The sequence below is a fragment of the Rhinatrema bivittatum genome, chromosome 10 (assembly GCF_901001135.1).
Source record: "Rhinatrema bivittatum chromosome 10, aRhiBiv1.1, whole genome shotgun sequence".
Classification (NCBI taxonomy): Eukaryota; Metazoa; Chordata; class Amphibia; order Gymnophiona; family Rhinatrematidae; genus Rhinatrema; species Rhinatrema bivittatum.
This window is the reverse complement of record NC_042624.1, coordinates 27,886,849-27,908,080: the sequence shown is the minus strand read 5'-3', so window position 1 is coordinate 27,908,080 and position 21,232 is coordinate 27,886,849. Positions and strand designations below refer to the sequence as shown.

The following is a 21,232-nucleotide window of genomic DNA, read 5'->3' as shown; positions in this document are numbered from 1 at the left end:
ATGGAATAGTCCTTTGTCTGATAGGAAATAGTCTATCCTAGTGTAGGAGAGGTGTACCGGGGAATAATATGTGTATGAGTGTGAGGACGGGTAATGCATTCTCCAAACATCTAGGAGCTGCGATGAATCCATCAAGTCTTGTAATTTTACCCTGTGGGCGCGTGGAGCTGAAACGTGCCCTCTGGAGGCATCAATGGGAGGCGATCTGACCAGATTAAAATCTCCGCCCACCAGTAAGTATCCCCCAGTATGTAGTTGAAGGGTAGCGTTTATTTTGTCGAAAAACCTTCCCTGATCTGTATTGGGTGCGTATATATTGACCAAGGTGTAGATCACCCTGTCTATAGAGATAACCAAGACCAGATATCTGCCCATGGGGTCCCGGATACAACTCTTGCATTCAAACACCAGGTGCTGAGCTAACAATATGCCCACCCCAGCATATTTAGCCTGCTTGGAGCTTGCTGCATAAAATTGATGTGGGGCCGGAGGGTGCTGGAAGCTCTCTGCATGGTGGAGGGGTGGAAGGGAGTTGGGGCCGGAGGGTGCTGGAAGCCAATAGTGATGGGTGGGAGGGAGAAAAAGTGTGGAGGGAGAAAAAGGGTGGGGGAAAATAAATAAATAAATGGATGAACTGCGTGGCTTGCTGGGCAGACTGGATGGGCCGTTTGGTCTTCTTCTGCCGTCATTTCTATGTTTCTATGATATGCTGAGGAGCTCATGAGTTTCTCATATTGAGCCCTCAAATGTGTCTCCTGTAGAAAAATGACATCTGCTTTCAAATGTCCCATTTCCCTAAAGAGCAAACGTCTCTTCAGAGGCGTGTTCAATCCCTTTACATTAAGGGAGACAATGCGTATGGTCGACATTCTATCTATTATACAATAACCCTTCAGCAATTGAGAGCTCTAGCATCTCCAGTACCCTCTGCTGCTTGAAAATGGCTGCCGCTGCTCATACATGTTTGACACAAGTACCACCAAAATAAAAAACAAACTTGATTCTTAACTCCAACCCTTTCCCTCCCCACCCCCCATCTTAGACCCTTACAGAATCCACGTTGTCCTTGCAGATTCATAGGTTTTAAACCAGTGAGGAAGGAAATAACGGCGCTTCCTTCCTTCCCATAATATAAAAGGCGAACATGTCGAACCTGACCAAGGCATGATAAATACATATGCTGAAATGAGCAACTTTGAAACTTTGAAAACGTAACCAGTGGATGAATATACTTATTGAAATGTCTCATCCGCAATAGTCAGCCGTCTGAGTATCACGGCGAGAAAAAAATGTGGAAAATGGTGAAGACATCCTTTTCTTCAGGTTGTCCCTCCAGGTGGTTCTGTTGGAATCCGAATTCCTCTTCAGCCTGCTGTTTCTGGAGGTAGCCCTCTGCCATCGAGGAGGCTGGCCTTTTGTGGTAGGTTTCTGAGTATTGCTGACCGAGGCTGTAGAAGGTCGGAATCCTTTTTCTTTCAAAAGTTGTGTCGCCTCTGTCACCGTGTGCAGTTGTGAGGTCACCCCCTCCCACGTAAATGTGAGTCCAAAGGGGTGCATCCAGCGATATTTAACATTCTCTTGTCTCAGAAACTGGGTGACCTCCCGGAATTCAAAGCGATTTTGTAGCGTCGCTTGAGAGAGGTCTGCGTATATGGAGATTTTCTGGTTCTCCCACTGCCATTTATTTTGCTTGCGAGCAGCCGCTGCAATCTTCTCCTTTTGGGCATAGCTGTGGAAACAGACTATTATGTCTCTTGCTGTATTGGCTCTAGCAGGCCTTAGTGCCCGGTGTGCCCTGTCCAGTTTAATTTCCTCTACACCCGGTCCTGGGGCACTATCATCCACATCTAGTAAGTGTGCACAAAAGCGAGAGATTAATTGCTCACAGTTCGCGTTGTCTGAATTTTCCAGAAATCCGCGAAACCGCAAATTCCCCCTCCGAGCCCTGTTCTCGAGGTCGGCCATTTTGGCCCGCATGGAGGCAGTTTCGTCTTGTAAGTCTGCACAAGTGTCCTGCAGCTGTTTAGTTACAATAATCTGTTCGTCCATTCTGCCATCAATGTCATCCACCCGTCTGCCCACTGTATTTAGTTCTTCTCTAAAGTCCTCCATCGTTTCATGCATCTCTTTTTTATAATTTTTAATATCTTGCTGTATGCTGCAAAACCAATTGCGAAAGTCAGTCCGGGAAGGCGCGTCCTCCGACTCCACATTAAAATCGTCCTCGGGGTCCGGAGGCTCCAACTGCGCCGCCATTATCGCGGCCGACTGGCGCTGCTCTTTCTCCGCGTCCCCTGCCTTTTGATAGGAAAAACTGTGGAAATCAATTGTTTTGCGTTTCGCTGCCATCGCCAATATATCCTGAGCCGTTTCGCCACAAAATGAAGATGTATGGTCTCCGGTTCGCCAAGCAAATGAAAGCTTTAATCGGGAAGCTTGCGGGAGCTCGAAAGTTAAGCAGCCATCAAGATGGCTGACGTCACTTCCTCCAAGTACTGTTTTATCTAGCTCTTGCACAGCAAGAATAATGTTTTCAAAGTAATTGTTAACACTAATTTCCAAGGTGGACTTCCTGAATTGCCCTACATATATCTAGAATAGTAAGCTTATAACCATTCTGGGTCCTGCTATGTAAAACGTGCATGTGTAGTATCCATGTGAGCACACACAGTATAAGATGTTCTCTGGCACAAAACTACACCAGATGACACCCTGAATGGCAACCAGTACCTAAATTATTTTAAATAGTTTGCATTCAGAGCTCATTTGTATTTTTCCTAGTAAAATGTTTCAAAGTCCCTTGCTATATTGCATTGAAATGATCCACTGCTGTGCTCCTGGCTCTGAATGAATAGAACACACAGAATGGCAGGTTCTTAAAATTTACGTAGTTGGTTAGTTTGAAAGAAGATATGAGATCCAGTGACTAATGTTCCTCTAATTGGTTAGCAGAATTCTGTAGATCTTTGAGGGACAGGGGGTTACAGAGGTTCCTTCTTGGCATTCAACCACGCAAACAACCTCTTGATCTTAGCGATGGCAGGAATCAAAATCATTTTACCAAACATATCCACACATTCATGAGAATTTATCATTTTACTTAAATGGGAAAAAAAAAATAAATCAGTGGCATATCATTTGATGGAGAAACCCAGCAGATATGATGAGTGTCCCACATTCACTTTGAATACATATACAGCACAGCTCACTGCTTCACTGGCAGAGGGGAATGAAGATAAGAGGATTTACAGTCAGACAACTACCAACTAGGATTGAATTGCATAGTCTGGGTAAACAAATAAGTGTGGGAGTAGCTTGCTTGTTGCTACTCTGAACCAATACTTCACTTTGAATACATACAGCGCAGCTCACTGCGTCAACAGCAGGGGGGGATGAAGAAAAGATGATTTATATTAAGACAACCAACAAGGACTAAATTGCACAGGCTGGGTCAACAAATAAGCTTGGGAGTAGCTTGCTTATTGTGGCAGTTACTACCCCTAATCAATTAGGCTTGATACTTCACTTTTATGCAGCTCCAGCACTGCTCTCTACATCAATGGCAGGGGTGGAAGGAAAATTAGTACCAAAAAGTTACCAATAAGGGCCCTGACCTCAGCAGTCAGAGTAACAGATAAGTGTGAGAAAATTAACTGTGAAAGCTTGCTGGGCAGACTGGATGGGCCATATGGTCTTCTTCTTCTGCTGTCACTTCTATGTTTCTATATGTTTCTAAAACTGAGTTACCCATTTAGAAGACCACATCCACAAGGCAGCCTGAAACCATCAAGTTTAACAAATTTATAACCTGCTTATCCAAGGTTCTAAGCAGTTTACAAAAGAAAAATTCATAAAAGAAAACACAAAAACAATAAAATCAAAGACATACAGTGATAAAAGCCCCAGAAATAAGGGTATAGCAGTTGGACAAGAATCACATCCTAAGCTATGCAGCTGTACACTCAAAGAACACTGGTTCCAAACCCAACTCAGACAAGCAAATCTGGAAATGCTTGAAAAAATAGATAAGCCTTCAATTGTTTCCTAAGTCAAGAGGGAATTCTTGGCTTTAAAAGCACTTGGTAGAGTGTTCCACAACAAAGGTCCAGCGACTGAAAATCATTCCCAGGACTCAGCAAGACAAACCTGCTTCATAAAGGATACCTCAAAAGAGAATGAAGGGAAGACTGCAAAACTTGACTGGGACAGTAAATATTTTTGGAACAAGCCCCTTAAAACAGTTATGGAAATTGTTTATTTGTATTGCAATGGTTGGCAATCAGTTATGTGGTCTTGTGCCTATGCTCCAGAGACAAGCTGGGCAGCAGCATTCTAGACTATTTGCAGTGCTTCGTTAGGGGAAGCGGGTAAGCCAAAATAAAGAGTGTTACAATAGTCCAGAGATAACTAGTGATTGGATGATGGACCTACAATAAGAATGGTTTAAAAATGCTTCACATGATGAACTAAATTTGAACACGGCATTCTTGACTACTGCCTTGATAAGAGGCTGAAGTGAAATTAAGGAATTGAAAAGGATGCCCAAATTATGAGCTTGTGAGGAGATAATGGATGTGCCATCAAATAAATTGGCTGGAATGTCAGATCTAGAAAAATGTGTTGAGTATAAGATTTTGTTTTTTCAAATTCAAAGCAAAATATCCCTCAAGTCAGCTATATTACCAATCTTTATGAACTAATTCACCAGACGTAAATCCACTTCAACCACACCAGCACTCAAACCCCCAAATCTGAGAGCTGAAAGAAAAACATACAATGCAAACTCCATTTCACGCAAAGATAGCCTCAACTCCCAACACTAACCCTCTGAAAAAACAGATACCTGATCAATATCCCCCCCTCAAGAAATCTATAAAAAACATGATCTATCTCACTTTCTCTCTCATAAACGCTCAGGCCCTAACCAAAAGATTCATGTTAATATCAGACATTATACAGGAAAAAAACCCTGACTTCATCGCCATAACCGAAACCTGGTTTAAAATACAGACCATGTAATCACAAACCAACTAAATAACAATGCATACGACCTATTCTCAATTCCCTGGAAATCCCGCAGAGGAGGGGGGATTACTATTAATCAAAAAAAACAAAAAACTTCACAATGAAACAGACCCCACAATCACTCTCGCAACAATATGAAGTAATCATCTTAGACTCAGAAAATCTGCAAATTTGCTTAGTATACTGCCCCCCCCCCCAACTTCTGGACAACGAAATATCCCCCCTTTTAGAATTCTTCATAACAAACATCAGTATGAAAAAACCCACAATTATACTTGGAGACTTCAACCTCCACATGGATTCCCTGATCTCAAAACTGCCAAACCATGCTTGACATGCTATCCACTTTAAATCTCAACCAACAAGTGAACAACCCAACACCCAAAGCGGGTCACACACTGGATCTGATTTTCACAAACCACCTCTTCTCAGATACATCAATATCATATAAACCAGTCCCATTGTCTGATCACTACCTCCTACACTGCAAGACACAAGCAAACAACAACACGACTAAAACAAATGAATCATTCTCCTTCAAATATCGACCACCCTTCCAAACCATCATCCTCCAACAAGAACTCGCAAAACTAATAAATCTGGATCTCTCCAACATTAACAACGCCATACATTCATGGCTCCAACTTACAGCAGATACTGCCAACAACAAACTCGGAAAGAACAAAACAGATAAAGAACAAAAGAGATAAAAACAACTCCTAGTTCAACATTCAACTAAGACACAAAATCCAACCTAAGGAAAAAAGAAAAAGAATGGCAAAAAAATAAAATGTCCCCTGACTCTGGAAAGGTACCGCACTCAACTCGCTACATATAAAAAAATGATTAATGACAACCAAACAAGACTACTATAGCAAAAAAAAAAAAAAAAAAAAAAATCAAAAACCCCACTAACAACTCCAAATCTCTATACAACATAGTAAACAACCTCATATCAGAAAACAACAATCCCACATCACAAACCAAAAATTTAAGCCAAGACCTTGCCCTGTTCTTCAAAAACAAAATCAGTAAATTAACGGGAAACATCAATAAATCCACGATCCCAGATGACCAGATATCCTTCAAAAACATAATACCATGGTCTAATTTCGATCTCAACCACTGAAACAGAGAAACTTTTAAGAAAATTCAACCCTGCCCGCCATGAACAAGACAATCCAAACACGTGATCTAAAGGAAATAGCACAAACCATCGCTCCAATCATAAATAAATCTCTCAAAGAAGGTGAGCTACCAGACAAATTAAAAATTGCAACGATCAAACCAATAATAAAAAAAAGAACCTCAATCCAGATGATCTGAACAACCACTGCCCAATCTCAAATGTACCTCTCCTCACTAAAATGACGGAGAAAGCGGCCTTGAAGCAACTCAATGAACATCTTGAATCCACATCTTATATCCTGCCAAACACGGTTTCAGGAAAAATCACAGCACTGAAACACTACTACTCAACCTAACACTATACTAAGAGGATTTGACAACAATCTAAGTCACATACTCATACTACTAGACCTCTCTGCCGCATTTGACACGGTGGACCAGAAAAGCCTAATATCCAGACTAGCCAACATCGGTCTCTCCGGCAAAACCCTCGATTGGTTTACATCTTTCCTCAAAAACAAATACTTCAAAGTTAACTTCAACAACCACTCCTCAGAAGCCATTCCCCTCGAAACCGGAGTACCCCACAGTCTTTAATATATACCTACTACCCCTCTGCCAACTCCTACACCGATGATATCCAACTACTCATACCAATAACTACCACCATCGAAGATACAATGAAACTTGCGGCCTCCTACCTCGAATCCATAAGATACATGCTAAACCACATGAAGCTATGTCTAAACATGAACAAAACAGAGTGCATACTGCTAGAGAGAAAAAAAACTCAGGATTAAACATTAACCACTCCATACAAAATCGACAACATATGCATCAAACTAAAGGACAACGTGAAAGACCTCAGAATATGGATAGACCCTGAACTCAACTACAAAAAGCACATCACAATGAAAATCAAAGAAGGCTTCCACAAACTTCAAATCCTCAAACAGCTAAAACCACTACTGTACCACCATGATTTCAGAGCCGTTCTACAATCACTTATATTCACTAGCTTCAACTACTGCAACTCATTTCTGACAGGTCTACCCAAAACGACATTACGACCTCTCCAATTACTGCAAAACGCCTCAGCCAGAATCCTCACTGGCCACAGAAAATCTGACCACATCAACCCTGTGCTAAACAGTCTATACTGGCTACCTGTAGAAAAAAAAAATAGAATACAAAACCCTATCTTACACAACACAATATACAACGCTGAAAGCACTTCCCTAAACATTATACAGAAACACAGATCACAACGCATCACAAGAACCACTATCAAATTGCAACTAGACGTTCCATCAATATCAAATGTCAAACTATCCAACGTAAGAAACAGAGCCATCTCCATAGCTGGACCTAAACTCTGGAACTCACTACCAGAATACCTAAGTTCACAAATCAACACCAAAACATTTAAAAAAAACTCTAAACATTGTTCTTCAGGCAAGCATTCAAAGACTGAATCGGTTAATTACACACACCATAATCAACCCGACAGTTAAATAATCTCTCTGATAATTATGACGGATGACAGTTCTCTATTACTATTTAAAATGTAGATATTTAATCGTAGGTTTTTAATTTACGTCGATACTTGAGGTTGGCTATAAATAACTTGCTGCCGGTGTCATAACCCGACTATATCTTTTACCTTACCTGTTACACTGTTTTACCAGCTGTCCCTTAACTTGGAATTGTTCCATAACTTGTAATATGTTGTTATATCAGTTTTCCCAAATTGTAATATGTTGTTTTACCTGTAAACCGGAGTGAAGGCCTCTAGCTAAACTTCGGTATAAGAACATAAGAAATTGCCATGCTGGGTCAGACCAAGGGTCCATCAAGCCCAGCATCCTGTTTCCAACAGAGGCCAAACCAGGCCACAAGAACCTGGCAATTATCCAAACACTAAGAAGATCCCATGTTACTGATGCAATTAATAGCAGTGGCTATTCCCTAAGTCCCGTTAATGGACTTCTCCTCCAAGAACTTATCCAAACCTTTTTTGAATCCAGCTACACTAACTGCACTAACCACATCCCCTGGCAACAAATTCCAGAGCTTTATTGTGCATTGAGTGAAAAAGAATTTTCTCCAATTAGTCTTAAATGTGCTACTTGCTAACTTCATGGAATACCCCCTAGTCCTTCTATTATTCGAAAGTGTAAATAACCGAGTCACATCTACTCGTTCAAGACCTCTCATGATCTTAAATACCTCTATCATATCCCCCCTCAGCAGTCTCTTCTTCAAGGTGAACAGCCCTAAATCTCTTCAGCCTTTCCTCATAGGGGAGCTGTTCCATCCCCTTTATCATTTTCGTTGCCCTTCTCTGTACCTTTTCCATTGCAACTATATCTTTTTTGAGATGCGGCGAGCAGAACTGTACACAGTATTCAAGGTGTGGTCTCACCATGGAGCGATATAGAGGCATTATGACATTTTCCGTTTTATTAACCATTCCCTTCCTAATAATTCCTAACATTGTTTGCTTTTTTGACTGCTGCAGCACACTGAGCTGACGATTTTAAAGTATTATCCACTATGATGCCTAGATCCTTTACCTGGGTGCTAGCTCCTAATATGGAACCTAACATCGTGTAACTACAGCAGGGTTATTTTTCCCTATATGCAACACCTTTCACTTGTCCACATTAAATTTCATCTGCCATTTGGATGCCCAATCTTCCAGTCTTGCAAGGTCCTCTCCTGTAATGTATCACAGTCTGCTTGTGATTTAACTACTTTGAATAATTTTGTGTCATCTGCAAATTTGATAACGTCACTAGTCGTATTCCTTTCCAGATCATTTATATATATATTGAAAAGCACCGGTCCAAGTACAGATCCCTGAGGCACTCCACTGTGAAAATTGACCATTTAGTCCTACTCTGTTTCCTGTCTTTTAACCAGTTTGTAATCCAAGAAAGGACATCGCCTCCTATCCCATGACTTTTTAGTTTTCGTAGAAGCCTCTCATGAGGGACTTTGTCAAACGCCTTCTGAAAATCCAAATACACTGCATCTACCGGTTCACCTTTATCCACATGTTTATTAACCCCTTCAAAAAAATGAAGCAGATTTGTTAGGCAAGACTTCCCTTGGGTAAATCCATGTTGACTGTGTCCCATTAAATCATGTCTTTCTATATGCTCTACGATTTTGATCTTGAGAATAGTTTCCACTATTTTTCCTGGCACTGAAGTTAGGCTCACTGGTCTATAGTTACCCGGATCGCCCCTGGAGCCTTTTTTAAATATTGGGGTTACATTGGCCACCCTCCAGTCTTCAGGTACAATGGATGATTTTAATGATAGGTTACAAATTTTAACTAATAGATCAGAAATTTCATTTTTTAGTTCCTTTAGTACCCTAGGATGCATACCATCCGATCCAGGTGATTTGCTACTCTTTAGTTTGTCAATCTGGCCTACTACATCTTCCAGGTTCACAGTGATTTCGTTCTGTTTTTATGACTCATCACCCCTGAAAACCATCTCCGGGACTGGTATGTCCCCAACATCCTCATTAGTAAACACGGAAGCAAAGAATTAATTTAGTCTTTCTGCAATGGCCTTATCTTCCCTAAGAGCCCCTTTAACCCCTCGGACATCTAATGGTCCAACCAACTCCCTCGCAGGTTTCTTGCTTTGGATATATTTTTAAAAGTTTTTATTATGAGTTTTTGCCTCTTTGGCCAACTTCATTTCAAATTCTCTCTTCGCCTGCCTTAATGTTTTACACTTAACTTGACAATGCTTATGTTTTATCCTATTTTCTTCAGATGGATCCTTCTTCCAATTTTTGAAGGATGATTTTTTGGCTAAAATAGCCTCTTTCACCTCACCTTTTAACCATGATGGTGATCGTTTTGCCTTCCTTCCACCTTTTTTAATGCGTGGAATACATATGGACTGTGCCTCTAGGATTGTATTTTTAAACAGTGTCCAAGCCTGTTGAACACTTTTAACCTTTGCAGCTGCACCTTTTAGTTTTTTTTCTAACTATTTTCCTCATTTTATCAAAGTTTCCCTTTTGAAAGTTTAGTGTTAGAGCTGCAGATTTACTTATTGTCCCCCTTCCAGTTATTAGTTTAAATTTGATCATGTTATGATCACTTTTGCCAAGTGGCCCCACCACAGTTACCTCTCTCACCAAATCCTGCGTTCCACTAAGAATTAAATCTAAAATAGCTCCCTCTCTTGTTGGTTCCTGAACCAATTGCTCCATGAAGCAATCATTTATTACATCCAGGAACTTTACCTCGCTAGCAAGTCCTGATGTAACATTTACCCAGTCAATATTGGTGTAATTGAAATCTCCCATTATTATTGCACTGCCAAATTGGTTTGCTTCCCTGATTTCTCTTAGCATTTCATCATCTGTCTGACCATTTTGTCCAGGTGGACGTTAATATACTCCTCTCACTATACTCTTACCCAACACACATGGGATTTCTACCCATATAGATTCTACTGAGTATTTAGTCTCTTGTATGATCTTTATCCTGTTGGACTCTATACCCTCCCGGACATAAAGTGCCACACCCCCGCCAAGTTGATCCTCCCTATCATTGCGATATAATTTGTACCCTGATATAGCACTGTCCCATTGGTTATCCGCCTTCCACCAAGTTTCTGTAATGCCAATTATGTCAATCTCATCATTTGCTGCTATACACTAACTCTCCCATCTTACTTCTTAAACTTCTGGCATTGGCATAGACATTTCAAAGTGTGTTTTTTGTTTAACAACCTGCTTTTCAGTTAGGGATAATTTGGAAATCATTAGCTTCGGTGATTTGTTACATATAGGCACATGAACTAAGTTTGCTTTTATTGGAACCTCTCTGTTGGGATGCCTTAACTCTCTTGTTTCATTAGTATCCTTCAAGGATACATTGCTCCGAACCATGCACTGCTGAATGACTGTCAGCTTTCCCCCTTGTTCTAGTTTAAAAGCTGCTCTATCTCCTTTTTGAAAGTTAGTGCCAGCAGCTTGGTTCCACTCTGGTTAAGGTGGAGCCCATCCTTTCGGAAAAGTCTCCCCTTTGCCCAAAAGTTTCCCCAGTTCCTTACAAAGCTGAATCCCTCTTCCCTGCACCATCGTCTCATCCACGCATTGAAACTCTGGAGCTCTGACTAGAAGTAATCTACTTCTTGATCGTATCAAGACAGCAAGTAACCTTTGCCAGTACATCAGCAATTGTGGTCTCAGTGGGAAGAAAAAACTGAATGTCTGCTTATAATCTAAAACAATCTCCTAGATTCACTAGGACCCGGCAAATTGGGAAAACATTAACATAGCATACAATACTCCATAACTGAAGGGCCAACCAGTGATCCATGCTGGCAATAAAATGGTAGAGAAAGTTTCAGCCTCAGGAGGATTGTCTTCCGGCCTTCACCCAACTGAGTAGAATCAGTTTACTGATACAGGGGGAAAAATCATTTTATCTGCAAATCAGGTAGATTTAAAGGAGGTCCTATAATAATTTCTCAGGATAAAAAGCACATGGAGAAGCATTTTTCAATATTTAAAATTTTTCATACATCATTCTTTTGACCACAGCTATCTTGTCCTCAGTCATTAATAATCATTTCTAATTCATATCTATAGGGCAGACTGGATGGGCTTATTTGCCAATATCTACTATATTTGACAACATTTTTTGTGTAATGATATACCACCTGCTGGAAAAAGCATGCAACTGAAAGTTTGTCAGATTATGTCAGATTATGTCATAAGGACTATATTTAAAACAAAAAAAAATACCTTCTTTTCTGGTGAAAACTTTAGCGGTTCCACAATGTATAGGTCATCTGGATCCACTAAAAGAAAAAACAAAATGATGTTAAACAGATTTTCTCAAAGGAATCAAATAAACCTGATTTACATAAGCTGTGTGATCCAAAAAAGCAGGTATTAATGTGTAAAATTTTCCATTTTACTGTTAAAGATTAGAGGGCAAACTAGACTAATCTCATAATAAAACTCCATTTACAAATTTTAACATTTTAATGTTTTATCGACATGCTTTAACAAGGAAGAAACACTGCTAAAATACATTCATCCAACTGTGACAGCGAAGAAAAGGAAACACAAGAAAAGGAGCTGCCGCAGTGCCGAAGTCCTGTACATACGTAGAAGAAAAGGAAACACAAGAAATGGAGCTGCCGCAGTGCCGAAATCCTGTACATACGTAGAAGAAAAGCCTCTTTCCCAGAAAGCCTGGTGCCACATGATTCAATTGTGCAACATGGTGAACCTGCTTCTTTTAAGAGAAAGGCATCTCCTTTTTATTTCAGTGACCGAAAAACTGATTTTCTATTTAAAATCTTTAACATTTGGCAGCTTTCACCTTCGCTTCCCTCCCCTCACCCCCTGTAACAATAAGACACTGGACAATATAATTTGGCCTAAAACAGGCCACAGCTTTATTAACAATTAACACAGACCAACTATCGCGGTACCCGAGTCGTTGATGAAGAGTACAAAGCCCCCCCGAGTCCAGGCATCGTACTGGCATCCGCCATGTCAAGCATGACTGCCACAGCCTTCTGGTCCCCCGCTGTGCAGCCAAGCAAGGGGGTCACATCACATCCGGGCAGCCCACGCCCACCTTAAATACCATACAGTCCCATAGGACCTGCAGCTCCCAAAACTGACATACGACTGTTACATAGCATCATCCCTCACTTCTCTCAATTACTCCATTTCAATCATCCCCTCACACTTGCATCCCTGCCCAGTGTTCCCAACCCTCTCCAATTCTCTTCCCTATGGCTCCCTCTCTCCCCTGCTCAGCTATACTGAAACCCCTCTTTCCCACCTCTTGCTCAGCAGCCCCCACACTCCCTCTCTCCTTCCACTTTTCCCTGCCCAGTATCCCAAACGTCCTTTCCCCCTTTCCCTACAGGGTGAAGAGAAGAGCAGCAGCATCACATCCAAACTCAGTGGGGAAAGATAACATTGGTTGGGCCCAGAAGAGCAGGAGTTGGCGATATCTTGCTCTGATCTGGGTGGAGGAGGAAACCACCTCCCACTGAGCCAGAAAGAAGAGGAAAAAGCAAAAGTATCCTCCCCACTAGGACCAATAAAGGAGAGAACACCTATTATAGGTAAACAATATGGGTTTCACTGAAGATGAGCAATGCAATCTCCTGCTGGCCCTGCAGACCTCCCAGGACCTCACGACACCAGTGTCCCCAGTCACCTGTTGAGAACCATTGCCTCTATTGGCTGGTGAACGTCAATTTTACACTCACCATCTTGTACTGCTCCTTTGGATTTCTGCATCCTAAATGCACGACTCTGCACTTTTTTTTGTACTTAATCATAACTTCCAACTTCCAGCTCTTAGATTACTTCTCATTTTGTCTATGCTCAGGGATATCCACTCTATTGAAGACCTTAATCTGATCTCAAAGGATAGATCCCAAGGGAACTCCATGGTCAACTATTGATAAGGCAAGGAAACTTAAAAAAGGTGTGATCAGGAGAACTAGTTTAGCAAAATCAAATACAATCACACTATTACAAAAGGTCTTTAAGCACAGACATAAGGTTTCAAAGTGCATCTTCTCAACAGTGTTTTTATTAAAAGAGAAGGGAACTAAAAAAAAAAGGATGCATTTGCTATTAAATGTGATCATAACAGCAGTTCCCACCACCAAATTTGTTTATAAATATACTGACAAGTGAGTGACATAAGGAACAGTTGGCTCCTCTGCATTATCGGGTGATTTTCCAAATACTTTGAAATATCTTGATGCAGCAGCTTTCAGAAGTACAAAGGAATTGCTTAAAGATTTGTAAACATAATTTGTTGCCCCCATTTCTTGAGGGAATCCATATCAAAGTTACTTACCTGTAACAAGCATTCTTGGAAGACAATTTACCATTCACACACAGGGATCATGTGAACACATTCAGATTCTAATGGACAGATTTTTCCAGAGCTTTCTGCAAAGGCTAAAAGCATTTCATTGCTCACATGTGGTAGGACCCAAACTGCTGAGAGCCCCCCAGCTCCCGTGAGTTCTATGAAACAATTATGGCTGGTGGTGGCAGCAGGGGATGGAACAAAGGCTGTTTAATGAACTGCTGTTTTCAGAGAACACCTATTATAGGTAAACAATAGAGTCACTGAAGACAAGCAGTCCATAAGTTGCACACATGGGACTCCCTAGCTAAGGAGAACAAAATTGGACAGAAAATGTATTGGAAAAACATTTTGTTTTTTTCTATTTGTTTTTTAAACAGGGAAGATGACCAAAAATTATAAAACATGTCCTATGCTCTCTCAGAGAGGCCATGGAGGAACACACTCCATATCTATTCCACTGGGAAGCTGTACCTACACAGCTATGGTACCTTAAGATGGGAAGGTGGCCAATGTAATGCCAGTTTTTAAAAAGAGTTCCAGGGGTGATCTTGATGTGCCAGGAAAAATGGTTGAAGCTATACTAAACAAAATTACAGAACCTATAGTTTGTTGGCGTTGTCCCATTAAACTTAGATATAACCAAGAAGTCTTGCTCTCCAATATGCCTCATTTTTTGAAGGCATGAATAAACATGGAAAAAGATGAGCTAGCTGACAGTGTAAAAAGCATTTGACAAAATACCTCATGAGTGAGGTAATTATAAAATCTTGGTGCAGGAGAAAGTTAAAAGATAGAAAATAGTAGGTCTAAATGGTTAATTTTCTCAATGGAGAAAGGTGAATAGTGGCATGCCCAAAGGATCTGTACTGGGACCACTGCTTTTTAACATACTTATAAATGACCTACAGATGAGAACAATGAATGAGGTGATCACATTTTCTAATTATACAAACATATTCAAAGTTGTTAAATTATAAGAACTGTGAGAAATTGCAAAAGAACCTGCAAGATTGGTAGACTGGGCATCCAAATAGCAAAAGACATTTAATGTGGACAAATGCAAAATGATACACAGGGAAGAGCAGCCCAAGTTATAGCTAAAGAATGTAAGGTTCCAAATCGGGAGTCACCACCCAGGAAACTGATCTAGGTGTCATGGATATGTTGAAATCTTTTACAATGCGTATGGCAGCAGCGAAGAAAAAAGAATGCTGGGAATTGGGAAAGGAATGGAGAATAAAAATGAGAATATCATAAAGCCTCTATTGCTCTTTAGTGTGACCGCACCTCAAGTATTGTATATGTTCAGGTCACATTATCTCAAAATATACATACATACATACATATACACACACATACATATACACAGCAGAATTATGAAGAGATTTAGAGAAGGCAATCAAAATGATAAAGGGGCCGAAATGATTCCCTTAGGAGAAAAAGCTAAAGTGATTAGGGTTCCTCAGAGAAGAGACAGCTGAGGAGCAATATGATAAGAGATCTATAAAATGAGTTGTGAGATAAACACGAATAGGTTGTTTACACTTTTAAAAAGTGCAAAAACCAGGGGACATTCAACGAAGTTACTAGGTAGGTGATACATTTAAGAAATAGAGAGAGTAATCCTCTGTACTCTCTGAGGAGTAGTTCCAAGATGGCCGACTGATGCGTGGCTAGAGTGGACATTCTTTCTTGCTGCTCTTAAGTTTCCAGGTTTGCATAGCAATCTGGCAACGATTACATAAAAAGTTTACTTTATGGGTTGGAAAAGAAAGCCCAGGTTTGTGTCTTACCCCGCGACCTCTCCGGGGCATCCTTTCTCGGGTCTCATGGACGCCCATGTCTCCTGCAGTACTCCTTTACCGGGAAATCAGCTGCTGGAGAGAGGGGGGAGGGGAATTTGAGCTCCCCTCTCTCCCTGGCTCTTTGTCACCCTTGAGCCCGGTGCGAGGAATGCCTCCTGGTAACCCGGCAGATGAGAGAGCCACCTCAATGGCTGGGGAGATGCCGAGGACCCGAGCGGTTCAGTCGGCAGATTCAGCAGGGGACAGTGAGGTGGTGGAGGAACCTGCAAGCCCGACGGCCATCTTTGGAGGCACGGTCAGGAGGAGTTTGAGAGACTGGAAAGGAGAGAGAAACCTTGGAGCCGACCAGGAGCCTACATGGACTGAATTAACAATTCCAGAACTGCCTCCTGTTCAAAGACCGGGTGAGATATCTTTATTATCGATTTGGGACGCAATTGCTGAGTTTCGTGCTTCTATAACAAAACAGCACCTATAATTAAGAGGAGTAATGAAATGGTACAGAAAATACTATCTTTGGGTAATACAGCAGTGGATTTGAATCAACAAATCTCCACCATTAGAGTGCAAACAACTTATATTCAGCAGTCTCATTATTCACTGGCTAAGGACAATGCTAATTTAGCACTGAAAGTGGAAATGCTGGAAAATAATGCCAGAAATAAGAATTTGAGGATCATAAATTTTCCCAAAGTTCCTCTTGTCTCCCCACGGGATATGTTTAAGAGATACTTAACAGAAATATTGAAAATTCCTGAAAATGCTATCCCTCCAACATCTAAGGTATTTTATTTACCGACACATAGAAGAGAATTAAGTCAGCAAAGGGATGGAATGGAAATATTACAGCCTGCGGAGGTTCCACCACTGGACTTGACAGCAATAATTGAAACATCGGACTCAGACATTGCAATACCTGCTACACTTATAGTTTCACTAGTCCTTGAGCCAGATCGAGATTGGTTACTGAAATTGTTTTTCAGACAGATTAGAAACCTTTAATGCAACTCAAAGTAAATGTTTTTCCTGATCTCTCTCGTTCCACGCAGAAAAGACGTAAACAGTTTCTATTAATGAGGTCTATGGTACAACAGATTGGGGGTCACTTTATTTTAAAGTTCCCTTGCAAATGCTTGGTGAAGTATCAAAATGTTTCCTATGTTTTTTTTGACCCTCCTCAGTTGTCACAATTTTTAGTAGGGAAAACTCCTGAGATTAGTTCTGATGTGGATCCTCTACCCGTAAACTCTCAGGATAATGTTCCTCAAATATAATAATGTACTGCAACGTATCAGTCATTGTGTCTTCCTTTGATTAGTATTGTACTAAATTTTCCTTGGATTGTGTTTTGGTTTCTCCCCATTGAGGACTTTGATTGGTATTTGACATAGGGAGAGTGCTTATTGTGTAAAATTCTTGCTGTTAAATGTTTCTGTCAAACGATACCTGTTTTCCATTCAAGATTGCTCTTGTATTTAAATTTGAGAACATTCAATAAATAAATAAATTTAAAAAAAAAAGAATTTTTTTTTAAACACTGTGTATAAACAAATGCTGAAATTTTCCACCAGAGGATGTGGTGAAAGCTGTTAAGTGTAGCTGGGTTTAAAAAAAGGTTTGAACAAAGTTCTGGGGAAAAAAGTCCATAAACCATTATTAAGATGGGACTTGGGTAAAAATATACTGCCTATCCCTAGAATAAGCAGCATGAAATCTATTAACCTTTTGGAATTGTGCCTGGCCACTATTGGAAACAGAATACTGGACCTAACATTATGGGCCTTGACATACCCCTCCATAAAGTCAGCACTTCAAGGCTTTTTAGGATCAAAAACAAACAAAAAAAAAAGCTGGTTAGGCTTTCAATGGGCTTTATTCCACTCCAAGACGACAATAGCTCTCTTACAATCTATGGAATGTTCTGAAGATATGGCCTAGAGAAAAATGTTAGAACGATAACGGACCTAATTAAGGCGAAAACTGACACCACTTTAGGCAGGAGTGGTACTCCTAGAACATTCTATTTTGATGAAAACTTTCATAAAGTAGATAAGTCATTAGAGGCTGGAGCTGAAGTGATTGCCACCAAAAAGCAATCTTCCAGGTCAGGCATTTCACCTCACAAGAGACTAAAGGTTAAAAGGTGGTTTTTGGGAGCAAAGCAAGAACCATGATGTTCCTTGACACTGCAGGGGAAGCTTCTTGGCAGGCTTTTATGTTCTTGTTGGTGATAAATGTCAAATGCATTGAAACTTACCTTAACGGATGTTTTTAAGGCCAAACTCAGACATGTAGAACATTTTCAAGAAGTTTTGGTGAACAACAAGAAATGGGAACTAGGGCTAATCTCTCACATGAGATGGTAAACCTCTTCCTTTATAAGTATAAGACATTCTGGGGGATTCCTTTCTAGTATGCTGGGGAATTTTAGACACCTTTTCAGAGAAACTGTGGAGTATGTCTCCAACATTAAGGTCATGAAGATCAGAGACTCGATGCTGGAATATAACAATGTTCCCTAGTTCTGCCTGATCAGGATAGACAAGTTCCTAAAATTTGATTTCCTCAGAACAAATCCCAAAGTAGTAGAAACCAAATATGTCTCAGTCAAAAAAGGAACTATGAAGATTGATACAATTCAGAAGGGACCAAGAGATGACAATGTTTAGGCATCAGAAGTACAGGAGGAAACTTGTAAAGAAGTATTGTCCCACAATGGAGAACACGTCTACTGTTAGACTACCCTCTGATCGCCTCCTGGCAAAGACTTCTTAGCTTCCTTTTCTGAGATATCACCATTCAAAGAAGATTCTGTAAGCCATACCTTGAGTCAGTGAACTTCAACAGCTGGATCCCAGATTAATTCTGTCTAATTGAAGCAGCAGGAGAAGCAAAAAACAAACTTCCAAAGATAAATCAATGAACTTCAAAAAACTTGTATAAAATGTTGATCCTTTACCTTCAACATATTGTTTATTTACCTTCAATATATGTTGAAGGTATTTGATCAATATTTTATACAAGTCTCTGGAAGTTCATTGACTAATTTTGTCTGCCAGGATACAGTCTTTTCCCACCAGGTATCTGGTTGCTAGTACCATCCTGACAGATGGTCCAGTTTCATACTCGAATAGTTTCTCAACACAAGAGAATGGCTGCTCAGATGGAACATAACTAATTCTTTGGTTTGAATTACACCGATTTTCTTGGTCAACTGATTCCTTAAAGATTTTAGAGCATTCAGGACTTCCCCAAGATCCAGAAGGTTTATGTGCAACTTTATCTCTTCAAGTGACCAGATGCCCTGAGTGTGAAGCACTTTTAAATGCACTCAGCTCAGGTTGGAAGCATCTGTTAAGACAACTTGGTGGGGAGGGATTTGAAATTGGAGTAGGAGAGCCATCAGCACTGGATGTCTGAGCTATTCTGTTACATATGCTCTCCTGCAGTTCCTGAGTGGCTCATTTCCACTGGGACTTTATGGTCCATTGGGCTTGTCTCATTTGGAGACATGCCATGTGAGTTACATGAACTGTAAAAGCCATAAGGCCCAAAAATCTCAACAGGGACAGAGATGTCTGTTGACTGAATTACTCCTCCTGCCAATGCCATTATATTATTGGCCTTTTGGCTGGAAGCTAAGCCACTGCATTTGAGGTGTCAGACTCAGTTTGGATTTGAAGTAGATAATGGATACTAGTAACAGCAGCACATGTTAAGCTCTGCATAGATCAGTCCAACCACCACCTGAGATATGCTCTGCCAATTGTCCAAATAGGGAAACTTATGAACCCCCAGTATGTGTAGAGTGCATTTCTGCTTACTTGTAAAGCAGAGTTCAACCACCATAACATGTGTGACCGACCCAACTCAGTAAAAGTCTTACTGGGAATGAGCGGAATTCCCATGCATGCATGCTGTCTCGTTAGCCCCTCAGTCTCTTCCAGAGCTTAAGCTTTAGTCAGATAGTTGACATTCCAGGGATATGGGCAGGTAATTAGAATGGCTGATTGATCCTGTTGTCTAATCTGTTTACAGGTAAGCAAACTTACTTTCATAATCAACAAGCAGGCATGAATCAGCCATAACAAAGAGGGGAGGGGCCCAGCTGAGGGCTGCATTGAGGAGCAATTACTGAAAGGTTAACTTGGTTCTACCAGGTGGAAAGCAGACTCCTGGTTGAACAGGCAGCACAGAACTGCTTGTCCAAATTTACTGTCACCTTGGAATGTGCTGTCCAGACAGTGAGATGTGAAGTCGTGAACAAATGACCAAGTAGCAGTTTTGCACATGTTTTCAATGGAAGTGGCCCTCAGAAGTGTCACTGAAGTTGCCATGGCTCTCATCTGATGAGCCTTGGCATTCTGTAATCTGTAGCCAGCCAGCACTTAATAGTGCACTACAAAATCTATGAGACAAAGATTGCTTGGCCACCACCTTTCCCAACTTATTGGGCTCAAAAGACATGAACAGTTTAGAAGCTTGATGGTGAAGTTAAGTCCTCTTTAGGTAGGGCTAGGGCTTTTGTGCAATCTCAGGAGTGAAGACATGCAGTCTTGGAAAAAAATGTTGGCAGCACAATAGGTTGGCTGATGTGGAAAGATTATATTACTTTCATAGGGAATTTAGGATAAGTACACAACCATCTCGTTGTGAAAAAACTGTAGGTATGGTGAGTGGGAATCCACTTACTTTTGACAGATAAAAGAAATATTTTTCAGCTGAGAAACTTCAAGTCCACCAACTCAAAGGTTCGAAGGGAGGTTTCATGAGCTGAGCAAGATTTACACTATAAGTCCCAAGGCACTAGAGGTTTATTTACCAGAGGTTTGGAATGTGACAGTCATTTTATACACTTTGATACTAAAGAGAGGAGAGATATCAGAGCCCCTTCCAACTGCTGGTGCTCTGCTGCAATGGCACCAAGATGAACTTTAAGTGAAGAGGTGTCTATACCGGAGGAAAAAAAAGGTATTGAAGAAAGCCCCTTAAGGCTACAGGAGAAGGGATCCAAGCTGGCTGGTCCCACACAATGTCAAAAACCTCTTCCACTTGAAACTGATCTTTTGGTTGAAGATTTTCTAGCTGAAATCAGCACATCCTCCACCTCCATAGGAAAGAGTGAGAAGGCTACTGTGCATTCAACATTTATGTCGTGAGGGATAGCATCAGTAGACTACATGTAGCCTGATAATTTTAGGCTAGTAGATTCAGTGGGAAGTTTATCTCGCTGAATATACAGGACACGTTATCTGGATAACTTTAGCCGCATAACTTGTCCACTAACTGGTCTACTGAATATGGACCTCCATAAAAATGTAGTACTGGAGATATTTCCTGTGACTAGCATGTCTCTTCTGTGTGGTTATATGCT

The 21,232-nt window shown here is 40.7% G+C and overlaps 1 protein-coding gene across 6 annotated transcripts in view; it reads right to left on the bottom strand.

Moving 5' to 3' along the window:
* The window catches only part of SUCO (SUN domain containing ossification factor), a 238,504-nt gene that overhangs the window by 7,481 nt on the left and 209,791 nt on the right, over positions 1-21,232 (bottom strand). For all 6 annotated transcript variants that reach the window (XM_029618553.1, XM_029618554.1, XM_029618555.1 and 3 more), the window contains one exon: positions 11,941-11,996. In XM_029618553.1, the coding sequence (XP_029474413.1) occupies positions 11,941-11,996 (56 nt within the window). The remainder of the gene's footprint in view (positions 1-11,940; positions 11,997-21,232) is intronic.